The sequence below is a fragment of the Kogia breviceps genome, chromosome 11 (genome assembly GCF_026419965.1).
Source record: "Kogia breviceps isolate mKogBre1 chromosome 11, mKogBre1 haplotype 1, whole genome shotgun sequence".
Taxonomy (NCBI): domain Eukaryota; kingdom Metazoa; phylum Chordata; class Mammalia; order Artiodactyla; family Physeteridae; genus Kogia; species Kogia breviceps.
Window position 1 is genome coordinate 45,592,547 of NC_081320.1, and position 18,255 is coordinate 45,610,801.

At 36.1% G+C, this 18,255-nt stretch overlaps 1 protein-coding gene across 6 annotated transcripts in view; it reads right to left on the bottom strand.

The window, feature by feature from the left end:
- Nucleotides 1-842: 842 nt before the first annotated feature.
- The window catches only part of APLF (aprataxin and PNKP like factor), a 93,687-nt gene continuing 76,274 nt past the window's right edge, over nucleotides 843-18,255 (bottom strand). For 2 of the 6 annotated variants that reach the window (XR_010835510.1, XR_010835509.1), the window contains exons 9-11: nucleotides 10,062-10,108; nucleotides 5,007-5,121; nucleotides 843-1,361 (exon numbers count right to left, since the gene is read on the bottom strand). Coding sequence is in view for 4 of the 6 variants with exons in the window: in XM_059078527.2 (XP_058934510.1) it covers nucleotides 1,159-1,361; nucleotides 10,062-10,108 (250 nt within the window). In the remaining 2 variants the exon portion in view is untranslated. The remainder of the gene's footprint in view (nucleotides 1,362-5,006; nucleotides 5,122-10,061; nucleotides 10,109-18,255) is intronic. The other 4 variants (XM_067007483.1, XM_059078527.2, XM_067007481.1 and 1 more) reach the window with 2 other exon arrangements.

The following is an 18,255-nucleotide window of genomic DNA, read 5'->3' on the forward strand; positions in this document are numbered from 1 at the left end:
CCTGGTCCGGGAAGATCCCACATGCCACGGAGCAACTGGGCCCGTGCGCCACAACTACTGAGCCTGCGCTCTAGAGCCTGTGCACCGCAACTACTGAAGCCTGCACACCTAGAGCCTGTGCTCTGCAACAAGAGAAGCCACCTCAGTAAGAAGCCCGCACACTGCAACAGAGTAGCCCCTGCTCGCCACATCTAACGCAGCCCCAAAAAATTAATTTTTAAAAAAAATGAACAGAGATACACTACATAAAACTGGAGAAGGAGTTTCTTCCTGAAATACAAGGCCAGCATCTTGAATGCTGGCAGACAATTTGCTACTTTCATCTGAGGATAAAAGAACTAATATCATTTGAGAAAATTATGGTTAAAAATAATTTCTTTATTCTTAATGTAAGGACAGCACATTGAGAGCTAAAATAATCAGGCAGGACTTCAGTTTGAAAAAGAAATGGTCACATTCTTTGACTTTTCCTAAATACTTTTAAACTCAGACATACAGTAAATTACAGAGTTGGGACACAAAATAACATCCCCAACATGGTGGACATTTCTCTTCTACAGTTTAGTTGCATCTATTTGCAGTATCCATTTGGTACTGATTTCTCTGTTTCGAAGAATAAAAGTGGTAAATGAAATTGCAAAGCTCACATCTAGGGTTCTAGAAAAAATAACAGCCATTATATGATGGCTGTTATATTTTAAAGCCTGGTTCTGCTTGAAGAATTACTTTAATAGCAATGAAAGAAGCATGCTTTCCCACCAATTATGTAATCTGCCTGGTTATACTGGCATAAGAATTCTATATAAAGACAGACTCTTTGGAAAAAAGAAAAGAGACCAATGTTTTGTGCAACCTATGGCTTTTACTTTTATTATAAACACACAAAGTATATGAAAAATACCAATTATTTCTTTTTAACTCTGTCTGCTTATTATTTCCAGATGCTTTAAATAGGATAGAAAAAGCAAAGCAACAAAACATATTCCATCCACTACACTGAAGGCTGACATTTCAGTGTTTCACTTGTAAAGAGTCAATAGTAAAGTCATAACTATAAAAAGAAGGAAAACAATTATCACTTGAGTGCTTCCTTACTTCCTGAATTATTTTTCCACAAAGAAACGGTAAACATGAGCCATATATTACTGCAGAGAAGAGTTACTTTTTTCTTTTCATGAACATTTTCGCTTCTTTCAAAAGCCCTTCCATATCTTCCTTTTCTAGGTCTTCCTTTCCTGGTTCCCAGTCGGAATCCTCATCTGTTGGCTCATATTCTTCTTCCTCCTCATCGAGAAAGCTGTCATTCAGGTTGTACTCACTGGGTTGCCCAACACTGTCATCTTCATCTGAAATGTTTCTCACTGAAAAACAGTTTAGTACATAACACATCGATTGCCACTCAACCTGGGATTAGAAACATCTAACTGTAAAATATCCTTTTCTGCCAAAAAGAATTTTACTTAATACAAAGCTAACTACTACAAATTTCTAGAAAGGGGGCTAAAGCTCTCATTTGTTATAATTCTAACTTTTTTTTTTAACATTTGCTTAATTCTAACTTTTCCTTCCATGAGGTTCCCAAGACTAAAATGTCCTCTGAGATTCATCATAATGGTTCCTTAATAATATCATAATCATATTCATGCTACCCTACCTTCCACTGTGATAGAATGTATTTTTTGTCCCAGTAATTCACTGTCGCTCCCTGTGATGTGATTCTATTTACCCACCCCCACTGACTTCAGACTTGGCCAAAGAAAAGTGAGTGGAAGTAACAGCTTCCATGGAGAAGCTTTAAGGGCCTTTCTGTGGTTCTGCTATTGCCATTTCCCCTCTGCTAGGAGAACAGCGTGTCCCAGAGAGAGGCTGATCCTTCAGCCTGGAGTTAGGATGAGAACACACGGGAGACAGAGCCACAGCCAACATGCAGCTACATGCATGTAACATGAAGGAGAAATACGGCTATTTATCGTCGTAAGGCACTAAAATTTGAGGACTGTTTGTTATCGCTGCAAACCTAGCACAATCTGATTGACACACCAGGGTTGTGAGCGAATGAGAAAATATAAGCCTACATACTTTGGAAAATTTAGCTCATGCTTCAATAAGACTAGGATTACTATGGTAACAGCCATTAGAATTTACAGATTTCTAAATAACATTATAATAGTAGAATTACAATTCTAGAATTCTTCTGTCTCAAAACTCATTTCTTCCCTCATCCCACTCTGTTTTATTTTCTTTCCACAGTGAGCAACAGAGTTGGTTTAAAATAAGGCAGTGAGAGACTCTAGGATGATGTGGAGCATTTAAGAAACAGGTAGGAAGATTCTATCTGGAAATCTTCTGAATGGCAGAGGACAATCCCTGTGATGCAGAGCAAATGTATAGGTTAAAAATGTTTGTACTTTTGTATATGCTTTAGCTAACTTCTTCCTAAAATGTTCATATGTAATAGATGTAACTTAAATGAAAGTTAAGAAATTTGATGGGGAAAAAATCTGATGGGAGAATGATGACAAAGGAAGTAATTTATCTGTCTTCTTAACTTCCATAGCCCAGATAATTATATTTTTCTTAATAATCACTACTCATTCCAAGAGGATTTGAGATAGCTTATAACAGTAATAATGAGACAATAAAAATACAAATAAAAGTAGAAACTAAGAACAAAGAAAGCAGAATATAAGTATGTCAACCTCAATTTTTAACATAATTCATATAAATTGAGCATCAAATTTCTCCCCGAGTTTCTTAGTAGCCAAGGCTAAAAAGGCTACATAATAATTTGCACAATTCTCGTTAGCATAAGAAGCACACCAGTTCCTTAAGGGAAGTCTGGCATTATATTTATTTTTGTACACTTCTTATCTCCTGTAAGCATCCTGAGGGCATGTTTTATGTCTAACTAATCTCGACTCCCCATATAACTTTTATGATAGAATACAATTAAAAAAACATTTAGAGGGTAGTTTGCAGATGGGGAAGGGAGTAAGGAGGGAAGAACAGCAGTATTTCTGTTCTTGTCCATTTTACTCTTGGAAGTATCTCATATATATAACTAATGACATCTCAATAAAGAGTTTCCTTTCAAATTCTGAAGTTATCTTAGCAGCTTTGTAAGAAAAATATATATAAAGCTGAAACAACTTCAGGTTCTCCTACTTTACTGGCTGTTCATTCTCCATTTCCTTTGCTGGATCTTCCTCATCTTTCCAACCACTAAATTTTGGAGTGCCCAAATTTCAGGTTGGGACCTCTTCTCTAACATACTCCTTAGATGATTCCACCTAGTTATATATCCTAAATTCCCAAATTATTATACCTTAAGCTCTGACCATTGCCTGAATTCCAGACTCATTTATCTCACTGCCTATGTATTATCCTCTACTTGGTGACTAACAGAAATCTGAAACTCAACATTTCCAGAACAAAACTCTTGAGGTACTTCACCCAAATCTGGTCATTCTCTTATCAATCCTGAATGTACGACTCCTCCAACTTTCTAACCTTCCAGCTGCTTTGGCAAGAAACCCTGGAGTCACCCTTGAATATCCTCTGTAATATTTAATATGTCAAAAGATCCTATTGGCTGTACTGTCAAAATACATCCACCACTTCTCACATCACTCCAATACCCTGGCCCCTATACCACCATTTTCTTCCTGGTCTAATCCAATATCCTCCTAACTGGGTTCCCTACTTCCACTCTTATCTGTTCTCCACAAAGAAGCCAGAAAACCTTCCTATAGCATTTTATCTCACTCTAAATAAGATCTGAAGTCCTCATTTGTAGCTCTTGGCCTCCAAGACCTTACAAAACTGGGTCTAGCTTTTCTGATCTCATCTACCATTCTTCACTTACACTTTGTTCCAATCCTACCCTCTCTTCGTTGCTCCTTGAATAGTCCAAGCAGGATTATCTCCAGGGCTTTTGAAGCACCATTCCCATTGCCTGGCATACTCTTCCCTCAGAGAATCACCTGCTTGCTCTCTCCTTCAGCCCTCTGCTCTGATGTCAAATTAACAGGGTCCTTCTTTTACTGTCCTATCTGAAATGGGATCTGCCCCCCACCCCCATGCACACCCTTGCCATTCTGTCCTCTTACAAAGCTTTATTTTTCTTCTTAGCAATTATCACTACATGACATCAAATAATTGTTAACATGCGCACTGTCCACTTTCGAAAAGCAAGGCTTTGTCTCTATTGTATCCTCAGCTCCTACAACAGTGCCTAACGTGTATAAGGCACTTTATGTACATATATTTCTTAAATATATGAATGAACAAATGAACCATTTGCGAATCAACTGCTGAACACCTTTAGTTTATAGAAACCCTTCTTATTTCAACCTACACTTTTAATCACGAGCCTGCCTGTCAACACAATGTATTACATTAAAGACTTCTATATAAATCCTGCTAATTGAAGGAGCTTTAAGCCTCAATGAACGTTGGAAATCTTTAGCAACTTACTGGGTAAGCTCATTTGTTCAAGCAATAAGGATGTATTAATCAGAAGACTTACACTGTTTCATCAAAAATTTGTTTTTTTCTATCAAATCATCATTACACTTGATGTTTATGTAAACATCACATTCATGTTCTTTTAACAGGAGGTTCAGAATCTGAAAAAACCACAGGTAACAGAACTCAATGTAGCTGGTAGTCAAATTCCAGAACGGGTACTTCGTGCTTTAAGTGAAAGCACCTGAAGAGCCAAAGTCATGATAAGGGCAAATCAGTGCCGGAACTCAGGTCTGTGTCCTTTGTTAGTGGTCCCAGGTCGACATTTCAGGATTTTGAATGCTGACATCTTTGTGGAATCAATTAAATGGGCCCTCTTGTAGCAAATTCTGTAGTAGTGACTTTAAATATTCCACAATACAAATGCCATCTAGATGGGAGGGGTTTTTTTTTTTTTCAGGTGCTGAAGGTATTTTTAGAGAAATAAGTTTCTGCCTTTCAGTGTAACTGGGCCCTAGAGATAACAAAACTTTACTTACTTGGAAAATGCTCTGAATCAGTGCATCTGTTGATCTGAATTATTTCATGATTTCCTGAATCATGGGAATAATCTCAGGAGGCATGGTTCTGAAATAAATATGACTAGCACCTAACCTAGGAATAAAATATCTGTCTTTACCATAACAATAAGTTTTTATGCAAAGGGAATGCAGAGAAAGCAAGAAAAAACACCCATGCAAGTATTTTCTGAGCAAGCTGAAGCATGGTATCTGAATATCTGGATTTAAAGTGATGAAGCCAGTAAAGCTCATATAAACCCCCTGTTTGCTACACAAAAATTTCAAAGAAAGCCTCTCAGACAAGGAAGCTTGTTGGTTAGAAAATCAGACAACTCAGTCATGGGAGTCACATCATAGAAGATCCCAAGCCAAGACCCCCAAACTGTACACAGAACACCACAGTTAGTGAAAAGCTTACTGAAGTACAAAAATAACAGGAGAGGGAGTAGTAGCTGTTTAATATTTTTAATCAATAGCAAAAAATAATTTTTGTAGTTTTATTTTTTGTAGTTGTGACTTCCAATAGATTTCCACAGAATTAAATAGCGTAATACCGTTTTTGAAAAAATAAGAGCCTACATTTAGCATTTTCTTACATTGCAGCTACCTTATTTGAAATATAATTGTTGAGCATGTCTAAGAAATCAGAAGTGAGCTTGTTTCTTCCAAATCAAGGTGAGCTTGGAAGGAATAATTTTTCCTCTATCTTCACATAAGTCACTTTTAAGTTTCTAGCTGCTAGTTTTTGCTGTTTTTATGTGATGTTCCATTCCCCTCACCCAACAAGAAGTCTTTTTAAAAAACAGCATGGTTTAAGAAAAAGAGATAGACTAGGAGGGCAGAAGTATAAAGATCTGCGTCATGAAGCCCATGACAATGAACAAGGGATTTAATGGAATTTATCTTTTTATCTGTGAATCAAAGGATGTTGATTAAATGACCTCAAAGATCCTTTCCAACTCCAAAGTTCTAATCTTAAGGACAAAGCAGGAATTTTCATTTTCTCTACAGGAATATGAAATGCAAAGACAGGCTGACAGCTTGACTACTTGAAAGCAGTACAAGAGAAATAAGCTGTCACTTAAAAAAAAAACCTGATGGGTAACACTGTTCTACCATAATAATGAGAAATAACAACCTCTAGAAAAAGTAACAAACTCTTTAACATATTTGAAACAAAATGTTATTAACTATTTGGTATTAGGATATGGTAATTTCTGACTTGTTTATTTATGCAGAGGAATTTATAATAACAGAATGACAACTCTGAAGTTTGTATCCAATACTTCCTGTACAATTTAAAATTTCACCTTCAAAGTCTTATCCCAAAAACCAAGTCTGCAGAGCTACTTAAGAGTATATACTGTGTCACATGCATGCTGGAAGATTTTTACATGGAGAAAAAAATCTTTCCAAATTGCTGATTTTCTCCAAATAGTTTTCTGGTAATAGGCAATAATAAGACAGATGTCTCATTACAGCTTAACATCAATAATTGTTCAGGTTTTATTTTCCTTTCTTTTCCAGTATATCTTAGGACTAGTTAGGATATTAATTTTTATTTAAGTGAAAAATACTTTAGCCCAGTATCTCTAAAGATGAAAGCTTACTACATACTGTAAGAATAAACATTTTTAAATGCCTCATTTTACTACTAAAGACCAAGCTATTAGTTGGGTATTCATATTTTAACTTCGGGAAAGCAGTTTGTGCAGGTCTGATCGACTTTATTATACATTAAGTTTATTTCTTTTTAAAAACACCATTGCATTAGCCTTTTATATGTTCCAAAATCTCTCAGGTTTCCCCACAGTAAGCAGCAGTTTACAGAATCTCATTTAAGTTTCACCAACCTTCCTTAATAGCTTTCTTTCTAGATCTTTTAATTTCTACTTCTGAAAAGAAAAGTCTACATAAGCACATGTGTGCATACAACTGCAGAACTAGAGAAATATGAAAATAGCTATCAGTAGGACATTCTAAATTTTGAGCCATGAATGGTACTGATCACCTAGAATCATGACTATCACATAATAATCAAAGCTAGAAAGAATGACTCCAATAATCAGGTAATAAAATGCTGACGATAATTTCTTTCAAATGCTGTCAACAAGTAAGGTAGCTAAGAAAGTTTAAAATAAAATTTTCCTGGCACTGATTACTCTTGTATTCAATATGTTGTGTTAAAACTGCAGCACTATGAGAAGTGTGGAAAGTTAGTGAAATTTTAAACCAACTGGATATACAAGAAGCTTAACAGATGATAGCAGTCAAACCTACAAAAATTGGAATACACTGCATAAACTGTTACATGTGTGGAAGAACTTTATAAACTGAAGTGTTTTAGGAGTGCTACAAATCAGAAATTAAATAATAAGAATTTCATGTAGTTATTCTGTATTATAAAATTCTATAGTATTTGGCATATAGTATATGGGTCTATATTAACTTTTATTGTTTTATTATGTATTGATGATATACCCCCACCTCAAATTTAACATGTGTTAAAAAAAAAAACCCCACAAACTACCTAGTTCTTCCTCCTGATCTCTATTATCATCTCCAGTCTCCTGATAATCTGTACTTTAATTTTCAGTCATTCCTATTTCCTTTACCTCATCCCACCCCCCACACCACAACCAATCAGTTGGCAAATCCTATTGACTCTTCCTTCAAAATCTCACTTGTATCCAATCCTATCTTCCTACTCTCATGGTAGCCTAGTTTTGGTCCTTTATTCAACTACCTAACTAATCTCCAGAAGGCTTCCACTAACTCTGATTCAGAATGCTCATCATCAGGGGTAAAATACTGGCTCACCATTATTTGTCACTGCACATACTTCTTTGGTCTAGCTTTCAAGAGCTTCTATAATCTGACTTCAAAACATCCCTTTAGTATCATTCACAGTAACTACAGAGACTATCCCTGTCAGTTAAACTGATCCACCTTCTAACTCCAAACACAACTTTCCATTTTCTACTCAATGTCCTTGACTGATCTATTATTCACTTTGTCTGGGATGTCCTACATCCACCCACGCAAAGCTAAGAAACAAAGATAACTGAAATCCTACCATCTTAAAGACCAACTTAAAATTCCCTTATCAAGTGTACCCTGATAAACCCTGGCAAAAAGTGCTCCATCCCTTTCCTCCAAGATTTTAGAGCATCTCACCCCAAGCATGTAGAGCCAGAGCTGGTTCTCATGTATCTCTGTAATTCTGCTCACTTGGAAGACACATAATAAATGAATAAATGAGTGAATGAGTAAATGAATTGTTACATAAATCAGATTAAGATCTTGGGTAATAAGAAAAACAAGTATGTTAGTATTTTATTTTATATATCTCTAAATTAAGAAATATGAGACCTCAACATTTAATATTTTAAATACCCCAGACACCTTAATTTATAGGTTTTTAGAGTAGGAAGAGATATTCTGACTATATTGCCACTTCACAACTCTTGAAAGTACATTAAATATATAAGGCTAAACTGTTACATTAAAATATCAAACTTAAAAAAAAACTGTCTTTCCAACAAAATAAACAGTTTTTCTTAAGAAAAGTTAATTGTTCTAAAAATATGTTCTTCATTCAGAAGACACTTCAATGATAATTCAAAGAGCTTCTTCAAAGAAGATTCAGATACTTTTAACTATGCCATATGATGCATATTGTCGGTTTTAGGAAAATGGTTCCTACTTCTGTAAAGATATACAAATGTGTCAAATGCTCTTTCATGGGGCAGTGCTGAAATCTGTCAATAAAATAGAGTTTTATTCAAATATTATTACATTATTGTTCAAAGGAAAGTTAATTTAACAATCATAAATGCTATAGCTTTAAATACAGCCCCAATAAAGAAGAGTATAACATATAAACTCCGTACCATATCAGCTCAGATAAAGTGATTAAATCTGTATCTGGAGTATTAAAGCACTGAAGTGTGTTTCAATAAGAAATAGCAAATAGAATTCCCTTGTGGTGAAATTAATCATTTTTATCACTTGGTTACAAGTTGGCTGTGTTTATACATATACAAAGGCAAGTGGGCATAGCCTGGATAGTACATTTTATTCTCTCACTCTGTGGGCAGAAATACTGGATGCTGAATTGGCCTCTGCATTATATAAATGATACGAAGAAGCCAGAATTTGTTAACGGGAAAAAATATTAGAGTTCAGAGGCAGGGGAAACAGAAGGTAAAACAGACTGATGTAAACAGGACTGGCGGTCATTCGATAGTTGCATCTCTGATGTCTATCTCCCCTTCTCCTTCCCCAAAACTAGTTTCTACTGGGGATCCCTGTGGTTCTGAAGAAAGGGACTCTGCCTTGGTTCCAAGGGTGGAACAAACTAATCAGTGGTCACAGTGATTAATCCAAGAGTAAGAATGTAACCTAAGCCGGTTTAAAAAAAGTTAATTTTATGACTTTTCCTAGGAATAGCGAAAAAAAAAAAAAAACACCCACAAACTCCCTAGTTCTCTCTCTCTCCTTACATGTAAACATGGGGAGTTTACCATGTTAAATGGAGTTTAGCCAGTTGAATAAGGATGCATATAGTTCCTTGGAGGGGAGAGGAGCCAGACTTAGGATAAAAATCACGCCTCTAAAGACAGGATGATGGAAGGAAATTGGATTGTTGGTGACATTACTGACATTATTAATGAGCCAAAGCAACAAATCGTGTCTAATCTAGCCTTACTTCTGGACTTTTCAGTTATAGAAGCTAATATGATCTCTTTATCATTTAGGCCAGTTTGAGATTTTGTTTTAAGGTACCTGCAAACAAAAGAATCATAACAGATACCAAGGCAAATATGTATTGTTGGACAATGATTGTAGAAAACATCTGCTATATAAAAACTCATCAGTTATTAAATCTAAGAAAATTATTAAAATCAGCAATTCAACAAATTCACAGAAGCAGAGATTAAAAAAATGCACAATAACTGGAAACTATCTAGGTTTAACAGGAGAATCCATTTGAAGGTTTCATTTGGAGTTTCCTGAAGTAAAATTACTTACCTGGAAATGTACTATGTCTATATTCTATCTTGTGCTGGGGATTCTTCCTTTAAAAAAAAGGGGGGAAAAAAAGAAAGAAAGCAAATATAAGGTCTAGTTTGACAATCACTGAAAAGGAATAGGACTATTTAAATTAAACTAGAGCACTCACTAACCTATGAATAAAATTAGCAGTAAACCTCTTATTGAAAAGCATTTGCTTTGTTATTGTTGTTGCTGTTAACGATAGTCACCGTGCTGTACAAAGCATTTGCTTTTTAATTACATTTACTGAGGGCCTACTCCATGCCAGGCATACTTCTAGATGCAAAGACAGAGTGATGAACCAGATAAAGTGCTGCCCTCATGACTGACATTCCACAGAAAGGCAGTATGAGACAAATAAAATATAATACCATATACTGTTATTTCTAAAATGTCAATGCCATATATCACATAGATAAAGATATGAGGTAAATTAACATATAAAGTATATAACACAAAATATCAAATTGTGTGTGTGTGTGTAATATCTAAAAGGATACTTCTAAGGCTCTTCTAGAATCCAAAGACAAAAGCATGTAAGTCATGTCTCTCCAAAGAACACCAATCGACCGTTATGAGAAAACAAGAAAGTCAGTTTGCATCGAGAAATTTATAATAACATATCCCAAAGTCAAACAGAAACTACTGTTTGAATATCTACTTTTGATTATATAGATGATCGCTTCTATCATTTCATTAAACAAATGTTTGGGTACACTGTGTATACAACACATTCACCACAAAGTACAAAACTACCCAGGCAGCAAAACCCCAAAGCAGCAACTGGTTGATCATGATCCACTTAGTGGGTACCTTTCTCTTAGGGGACTGACAAAGGAGAGTCGGGGAGTGCTGACAGTAGACATGTGCTGAGGTATACAGTTCATATGAAGCTGTTGTGAGGATTCAGGAGTAATACACAATAAGTCCTTGGTTTAAGGGTGTAGTAGGCGCTAAGTAATTAATGTTAGCCATTGATTCATTCATCAGTGGTCCAAAAAATAGGCATGGGCCACTTATTACATACCAGGCTCTGTGTCAGGTGTCAGCGACATTTCTTATTGCTAATTTCTCTCCTTTTGGGGTAACTTTTCCTACAATATGAGCATTATTAAACACAGTATAAGAGTGCAACCACACAATTAACTGGGGTCATAACTCAATAGTGTTGAAAACTGGAAAAAAGATTCACCAAAAGATTGTGTGTTTGGGGTAATTAACCCAAATTTGACCTTTTGATGGAAAAGAAACTTCAAAGTTGAAAGAAATAAACTGGATAACTTAAACATGATGAAGGGAGTTGCAAATGAACAAAGCTGCCATGATGCTTCGTGGGAAGATCTTTCCTTACTGAACATGCTGGCACAGGTCATTAACTTGTTTAATTCAGTCTTTATTAAAGTACAATTAATGTTGGACATCAGGGGAGGTAGAACAGAAAAATGGGAGACATTAATACCAAAGGTATTTTTCATCAATAATCTGGAAACAATTGCTGATCCTTTGAGATTGTTTTTGGTAACCTTTTTAAAATCTTTTTTTGTGTGTGTGGTAAAATATACTAGTAACTTTTTATTTTGAAAAAATGTCAAACTACTGAAAAGTGGCAAGATTAGTACACAGAAATTCCATATATCTTCATCAAGATTCTTCGTTAACATTCTACACAGATGCCTCATTATTATTATTATCTATCTACAGTCAGTTGAGATTTAAAGGCTTTTTCTCCTTCCTTTTAATACATGTTTGCTTCAGGTACCAAGAAGTCCTAACCTTTTCCTGCTTTGCCCTTAACAGAGCAGGATTATTGAAAAGTTCAATATGGTCTTAATTGTTTGCTACTGGAGCCTCCTTCAAAAGCTGCTTTAGAAACTCTCAAGTAACTAAATGTCAGACTTTAAAAACAAGTATAGGGCTTCCCTGGTGGTGCAGTGGTTGACAGTCCGCCTGTCGATGCAGGGGACACGGGTTTGAGCCCCGGTTGGGGAAGATCCCACATGCTGCGGAGCGGCTGGGTCCGTGAGCCATGGCTGCTGAGCCTGCGCGTCCGGAGCCTGTGCTCCACAATGGGAGAGGCCACAACAGTGAGAGGCCCAAGTACCGCAACCCCCCCCGCCCCCCAAAAAAAACCAAAAAAAAAAAAAATTAAAAAAACAAGTATAGAAATGAAACCAAGTGAGTTAATGGAGACAAGTACAGTTTGTATACCAAATACCAGTTAAAAGACTGTGGACATCCACTGTCAGGCTAGCAAGATTGAAAGGAAGAGTAACTTTTTTAAAAGACCAAATGAAGACATAGTATCAGGATTGACATATATATTAATATGTATAAAATAGATAACCATTGAGAACATGCTGTATAGCACAGGGAACTCTACTTCACTGTACAGTAGAAACTAACACAACACTGTAAAACAACTATACCCCAATTAAAAAAAAAAAAAAAAAAGAAAGAAAGAAACCACGGTGGGGATGGAGGTAATGGTTCAACCCAAAAGTTCAGGTGGTTCCCCATCATCTTGGAACACACCCACAGTTGCACTCACATACTCCATTTACATAATCTAACCTCACACACTACCTAGGAAAAGGCAAACCATTTCAGAATAAACGAATAGGGAAAAAAGTTTACACTGGTATATGGCAAAAAGGAAGAGCACAAATATGTATTATGAAATTTTGTGCTCAGAAAATTTCAGCTCCACGTGCAGATTCTCATCTGCCTTAAGAGGGGAAAAAGCTGTTTCTCTGAGGTTCTGCTAATAGTTTCCATCCTTTCCTAGGAGAACTTGCTATTTTCATTAAAAGGCAGGTGTTAAGACTGCAACGTAGACCAGAAGAAACTAGCTGAGTTGGTACTTTTCCACATTTAACTTAGAGATCAAACTTCCCATTCAAAAGTATTAATTAATTAATATCAACAGAGATTCTGCTAGTTAATTCATTGAAAATGAAGAAAAAATATCCTCTGGGACAGGTTCAAAAGTTTCCTGTTTTGGGGTATTTTCAAAAATACTTTATTCTTTCTTGATGCTATAACTCACAGAATAGATAGACTTCAATAAGAAAATGAGCCAAAGCAGAAACAAAAATGTATCATCACATTTATGTGCAAAAGCACATACTCAAAAACAAATTTTAGGCATGTTTTGTTTACATAGCAATTTAAATGTAAAGAAGTTAAGTATTCTGAATGTTAAATTATCCTCTCTTTCAAGGTCCCTCCACCTTTATTTGCAGCCCAATCCTTCAATTCTACGTTGGGAAAAAAGTTTTTGATTTTTTGCCATTGATAGGCACTTGCTCACAACCTTTTTTTTTTTTTAACATCTTTATTGGAGTGTAATTGCTTTACAATGGTATGTTAGTTTCTGCTTTATAACAAAGTGAATCAGTTACACATATACATATATCCCCATATCTCTTCCCTCTCGCGTCTCCCTCCCTCCCACCCTCCCTATCCCACCCCTCTAGGTGGTCACAAAGCACAGAGCTGATCTCCCTGTGCTATGTGGCTGCTTCCCACTGGCTATCCACTTCACATTTGGTAGTGTATATATGTCCATGCCACTCTCTCACTTTGTCCCAGCCAGCCTACCCTTCCCCCTCATCGTGTCCTCAAGTCCATTCTCTAGTAGGTCTGTGTCTTTATTCCTGTCTTGCCCCTAGGTTCTTCATGGTCTTTTTTTTTTTTTGATTCCATATATATGTGTTAGCATATGGTATTTGTTTTTCTCTTCTGACTTACTTCACTCTGCATGACAGACTCTAGGTCCATCCACGTCACTACAAATAACTCAATTTCGTTTCTTTTTATGGCTGAGTAATATTCCATTGTATATATGTGCCACATCTTCTTTATCCATTCATCTGTTGATGGACACTTAGGTTGCTTCCATGTCCTGGCTATTGTAAATAGAGCTGCAATGAACATTGTGGTACATGTCTCTTTTTGAATTATGGTTTTCTCAGGGTATATGCCCAGTAGTAGGACTGCTGGGTCATATGGTAGTTCTATTTTTAGTTTTTTAAGGAATCTCCAAACTGCTCACAGCCTTTTTGCCAAGAATATTCTCCTAACTCTGCATTTGCTTGTCTAAGTAGCTTGCGCAGGAAAACAACTCTGATAATTACTGGGAAATATCTCCAGTAATGGTTCATATCCACCGTTTGGTACTTACCACATAATTTCTTATACTGTCATCTAAATTTTCAACACAAATGTGTGTGTGTGTGTGTGTGTATTATCTCATCATCTGTCAAATGAGCTGCTGGAGGTCATGGGTTTTTCTTACATTTTAAAATATTTTTTAAAGCACTTACAAGAGTGCCTTTTACAAGGTGGCATTCAACTATATTTTTCATAAATTATCTACCTACTACAAGTTATAATCAACTCTTTTCCTTCAAAAAGAGTTTTTTTTAATTGAGCTTTTTACATGTTTCCAAAATGATGAAATATTTTCTATTGTCTTACTTAAGAGGAAAAAAGACACTTGTTTTTGCTACCTATATTATTATTTCTTAAGAAAATTATTGTTGAAAAGAACTTGAAAGAATCATTTGCGGGGCTTCCTTGGTGGCGCAGTGGTTAAGAATCCACCTGCCAATGAAGGGGACACGGGTTCAATCCCAGTTCCGGGAAGATCCCACATGCCACAGAGCAACTAGGCCCGTGTACCATAACTGCCGAGCCTGTGCTCTAGAGCCCACGTGCTACAACTACTGAGCCTGCGCTCTAGAGCCCGTGCTCCAAAACAAGAGAAGCTACAGCAATGAGAAGCCCGTGCACCACAATGAAGAGTAGTAGCCCCCACTCCCCACAACTACAGAAAGCCCGCGCACAGCAAAGAAGACCCAACGGAGCCAAATAAATAAATAAATAAAATAAAATAAAAATGCCAATCTTTAAAAAAAAAATCATTTTCAATAGAAACCAAAGTTTAAAATTCTCATTGGTTGGTACAAAACACAATTTATAATAACTTCTAGACTGATGAGTTTTCTTACATTAATGTTAATTTTTTTGTTGTTTTTTGGAAACTGTAATCCATGGATCGTGATGTTTTTAGAAGTCTATCCTTTGAAGGCAGTTTTTCTGTTGGATATAAGCCAAAGAATGCCTATTCTCATTAGGCTGAAAAGAATGTCAATGTGCTGAAATTGCTCTGCATTCACACGTACAAAGTTAATAATCAGTACTCACAGAAGCTTTTTACACAAACCTAGGACTAAAATATGTTAGAATTTCCTGCCATTAACAATCCATACTACTTCCCCAGGAAACAATGAAAATCCGACAACCATATTAAGCAGACTCCACTGCAGTCAGGTTCCTGAGATACTGACTGCTCAGCATCATAGGACACTTAGCTCTAGTCAATCACTCCGGTTAACAGGAACAGAGTGTCCTTCACAAACGCTTAAGAGACAGATGCCACTGTGACTTGGACCAGTTCTCATCTGGCTTGTTAAACTTTAGATCACCAGCATTATGTTGGTTCAGGTTTCGAGATCAGAAGAACCGAGTCTGAATTCAAACTACACTGTTTACTGGTTATGTGATTCAGGGCAAGTCCTGTGACCAAGTTTCCACTTCCTCATCTGTAAAGCAGGGAAAATACTGCCTACCTCACACAGGGTTGTTTGAAGCATTAAATGAAGTGATGTGCATAAACATTTGTAGGCCATTAAGCATTTTATAGGTGTCAACTATTTTTATAGAAACAGAAATCAATTTTACTTTAAGATAGCCAACAATGTCTAAAAATTCTATATGCCAGTAAAAGTAATTGCCAAGTAATACTAAAAAGCTGAATTTTTCCTTCAATAATACATATAATTATTATTGTTGAATATTTCCCCAATTGCATTTCACATATTTATAGAATATTATATAACATTTGCCCATGCATATCCTATTTTAAAAAATCAGTTATTAATAATAAAGCAGAAAGTCTTTTTCATATAACCCTGGGTTAAGGCTAAGTAGCAATACTATACAGCTCTTTGGGGACATATGAACATCTGAAATAACTTTCAAGGACAATGCAAAATTCCACCCCGGATTTTTTCCTAATAATGAATGGAAATAGAATTCATTCATAAAAGATTTACATCAACCTTTTCCACAAATAGCATTTTCTGTAACTCAGCAGTCCTCAAAATCCTGTTTTTTGACCTTTTAAAAATCTTTGGGCTCTAAAGATAGACGTATACACCCATAACTACATCAGGTTGTTATTTTTATTTTTTATTTTTTTTTTGCGGTACGCAGGCCTCTCACTGTTGTGGCCTCTCCCGTTGCGGAGCACAGGCTCCGGACGCGCAGGCTCAGCGGCTATGGCTCATGGGCCCAGCCGCTCCACGGCATGTGGGATCTTCCCAGACCAGGGCACGAAGCCGTGTCCCCTGCATCAGCAGGCGGATTCTCAAACACTGTGACACGAGGGAAGCCCTACACCAGGTTTTTATGAGCTGTTATATTTTAAAATATACATTTTCCAAGAGAAAATAAAAAATGTCTTTAAATTTGCCATGGCCCTAGGGTATTTGGAAAAACAAAGATTTGTATAGCTCAAGGAGAATGAGAGAGAAGGAAAAGAGTAGGCAATGAAGGCAGAGAAGAACTTGCAAGCCATGGTAAAGAGTTTTGTGGGAGGCTATTGGATGATTCTGAGTAAGAAATCAACATGATATGAATTATTTTTAGAGAATTGCTCTGGTTGCTGTGTGGAAAATGAACTATTAAGGGGCAAGAACAGAAACAAGGATTTCAGTTAAGAAGCTATTGCGGTACACCAGGTCAGAGATGATGGTGGTTATGACTAAGATGACTGAAATAGAGGAAGTAGGAAATGGTCAGGTTCTTAATGTACTTAAAGGTTGAAATGGCAAGAACTACTGATGGACTGAATGCATGATGTGAAGAAAGGAGAAGAATCAAGGGCACGTCTTGGTTTGGGGCCTAAACACTATGTGAATGGTGAAGTCATTTACAAAGGTGGAGAACACTTGGGAAAGAGTTGTTTTCATGACAAAAATCAAGAGGTCTATTTCTGATATAAGTTTGACCTATTGTACAACCAAGTGCAGGCATTTAAACATTTGAGTCTGAAGCCATTACCCTGAATTAGCACACCTAGGGAATAAGAACAGAACAGAGAAGGGAGAGGATCAAAGAACTGAACCCTGGGGCTCAGCAATAATTACAGGTGGGAAAAAGGAAACAGCAAAGAAGGCTAAGGAAGAGTAGCCATGAATGTAAGTGATCTGCCTTTATGAATATGACTACATTTCTCTCTGTTCTAGATTTCCCCACTATTGAATGGAGGCCCCCAGAGCACAAATGATCCAACCTTCTTGTTTTCATGAGGAACTGAAGCCTAGGAAAATCAAACGACATTCCAAGTTTTGTTACAGAATTGGCATAACCATAACTAGAACCTAAGTCTGCTGATTTAAAAACCCATTTTCTCTCCATCATAAAGAGCTACATAAAGATTAACTAGGCAGTGACAAGAACAGAATAATAATTTTTATTTTTGTTTACTTTCAAAAATTTGATAACTTAATACCAAACCTACCACTCAAAATTTTAAAATGAACCTAAAGTACTGTTTTACATCAACTTCTATAAAACTGACTAGTACCTCAGATGCTCAACATTCACTCAATGAATAAATGATCATACTATATGTTTTTCATTCCAAAATAATTTATCTTGTACTTCTGAAATTCAACACTTATTTTAAAACCTAAAGCAAAAACATGAATCCTATGTTTTCAAATATCTAAGTCTCAAATTTAGGAGAAGAAGGAAAATTTACAAATATGGTCTTTATTAAATACTGAAAGAGTAAGCCAGCATAAAATAGGAGAAAGTAGTCAATCTGCTAATTGAAAATCATTACAATTTACTATCTCTGCCAAGAGAGCTCTGAAAATTTGTATACATGTGCAATTAACACTAAATATAACAAAGAAAAGCAAACATTGCTATGAAAGGGAATGTATATTCAAATAAAGGAGAAAGAAAAACAAAACCACAGAAGACACTCCAGCACATTTTGTCAAGGCTATATGACACATTACATGTCAAGTAGCAATGTTGTTACTGCTACTTCTTTTTTGTTGTTGTTACTGCTATTTCTAAATGAAGTTAAACA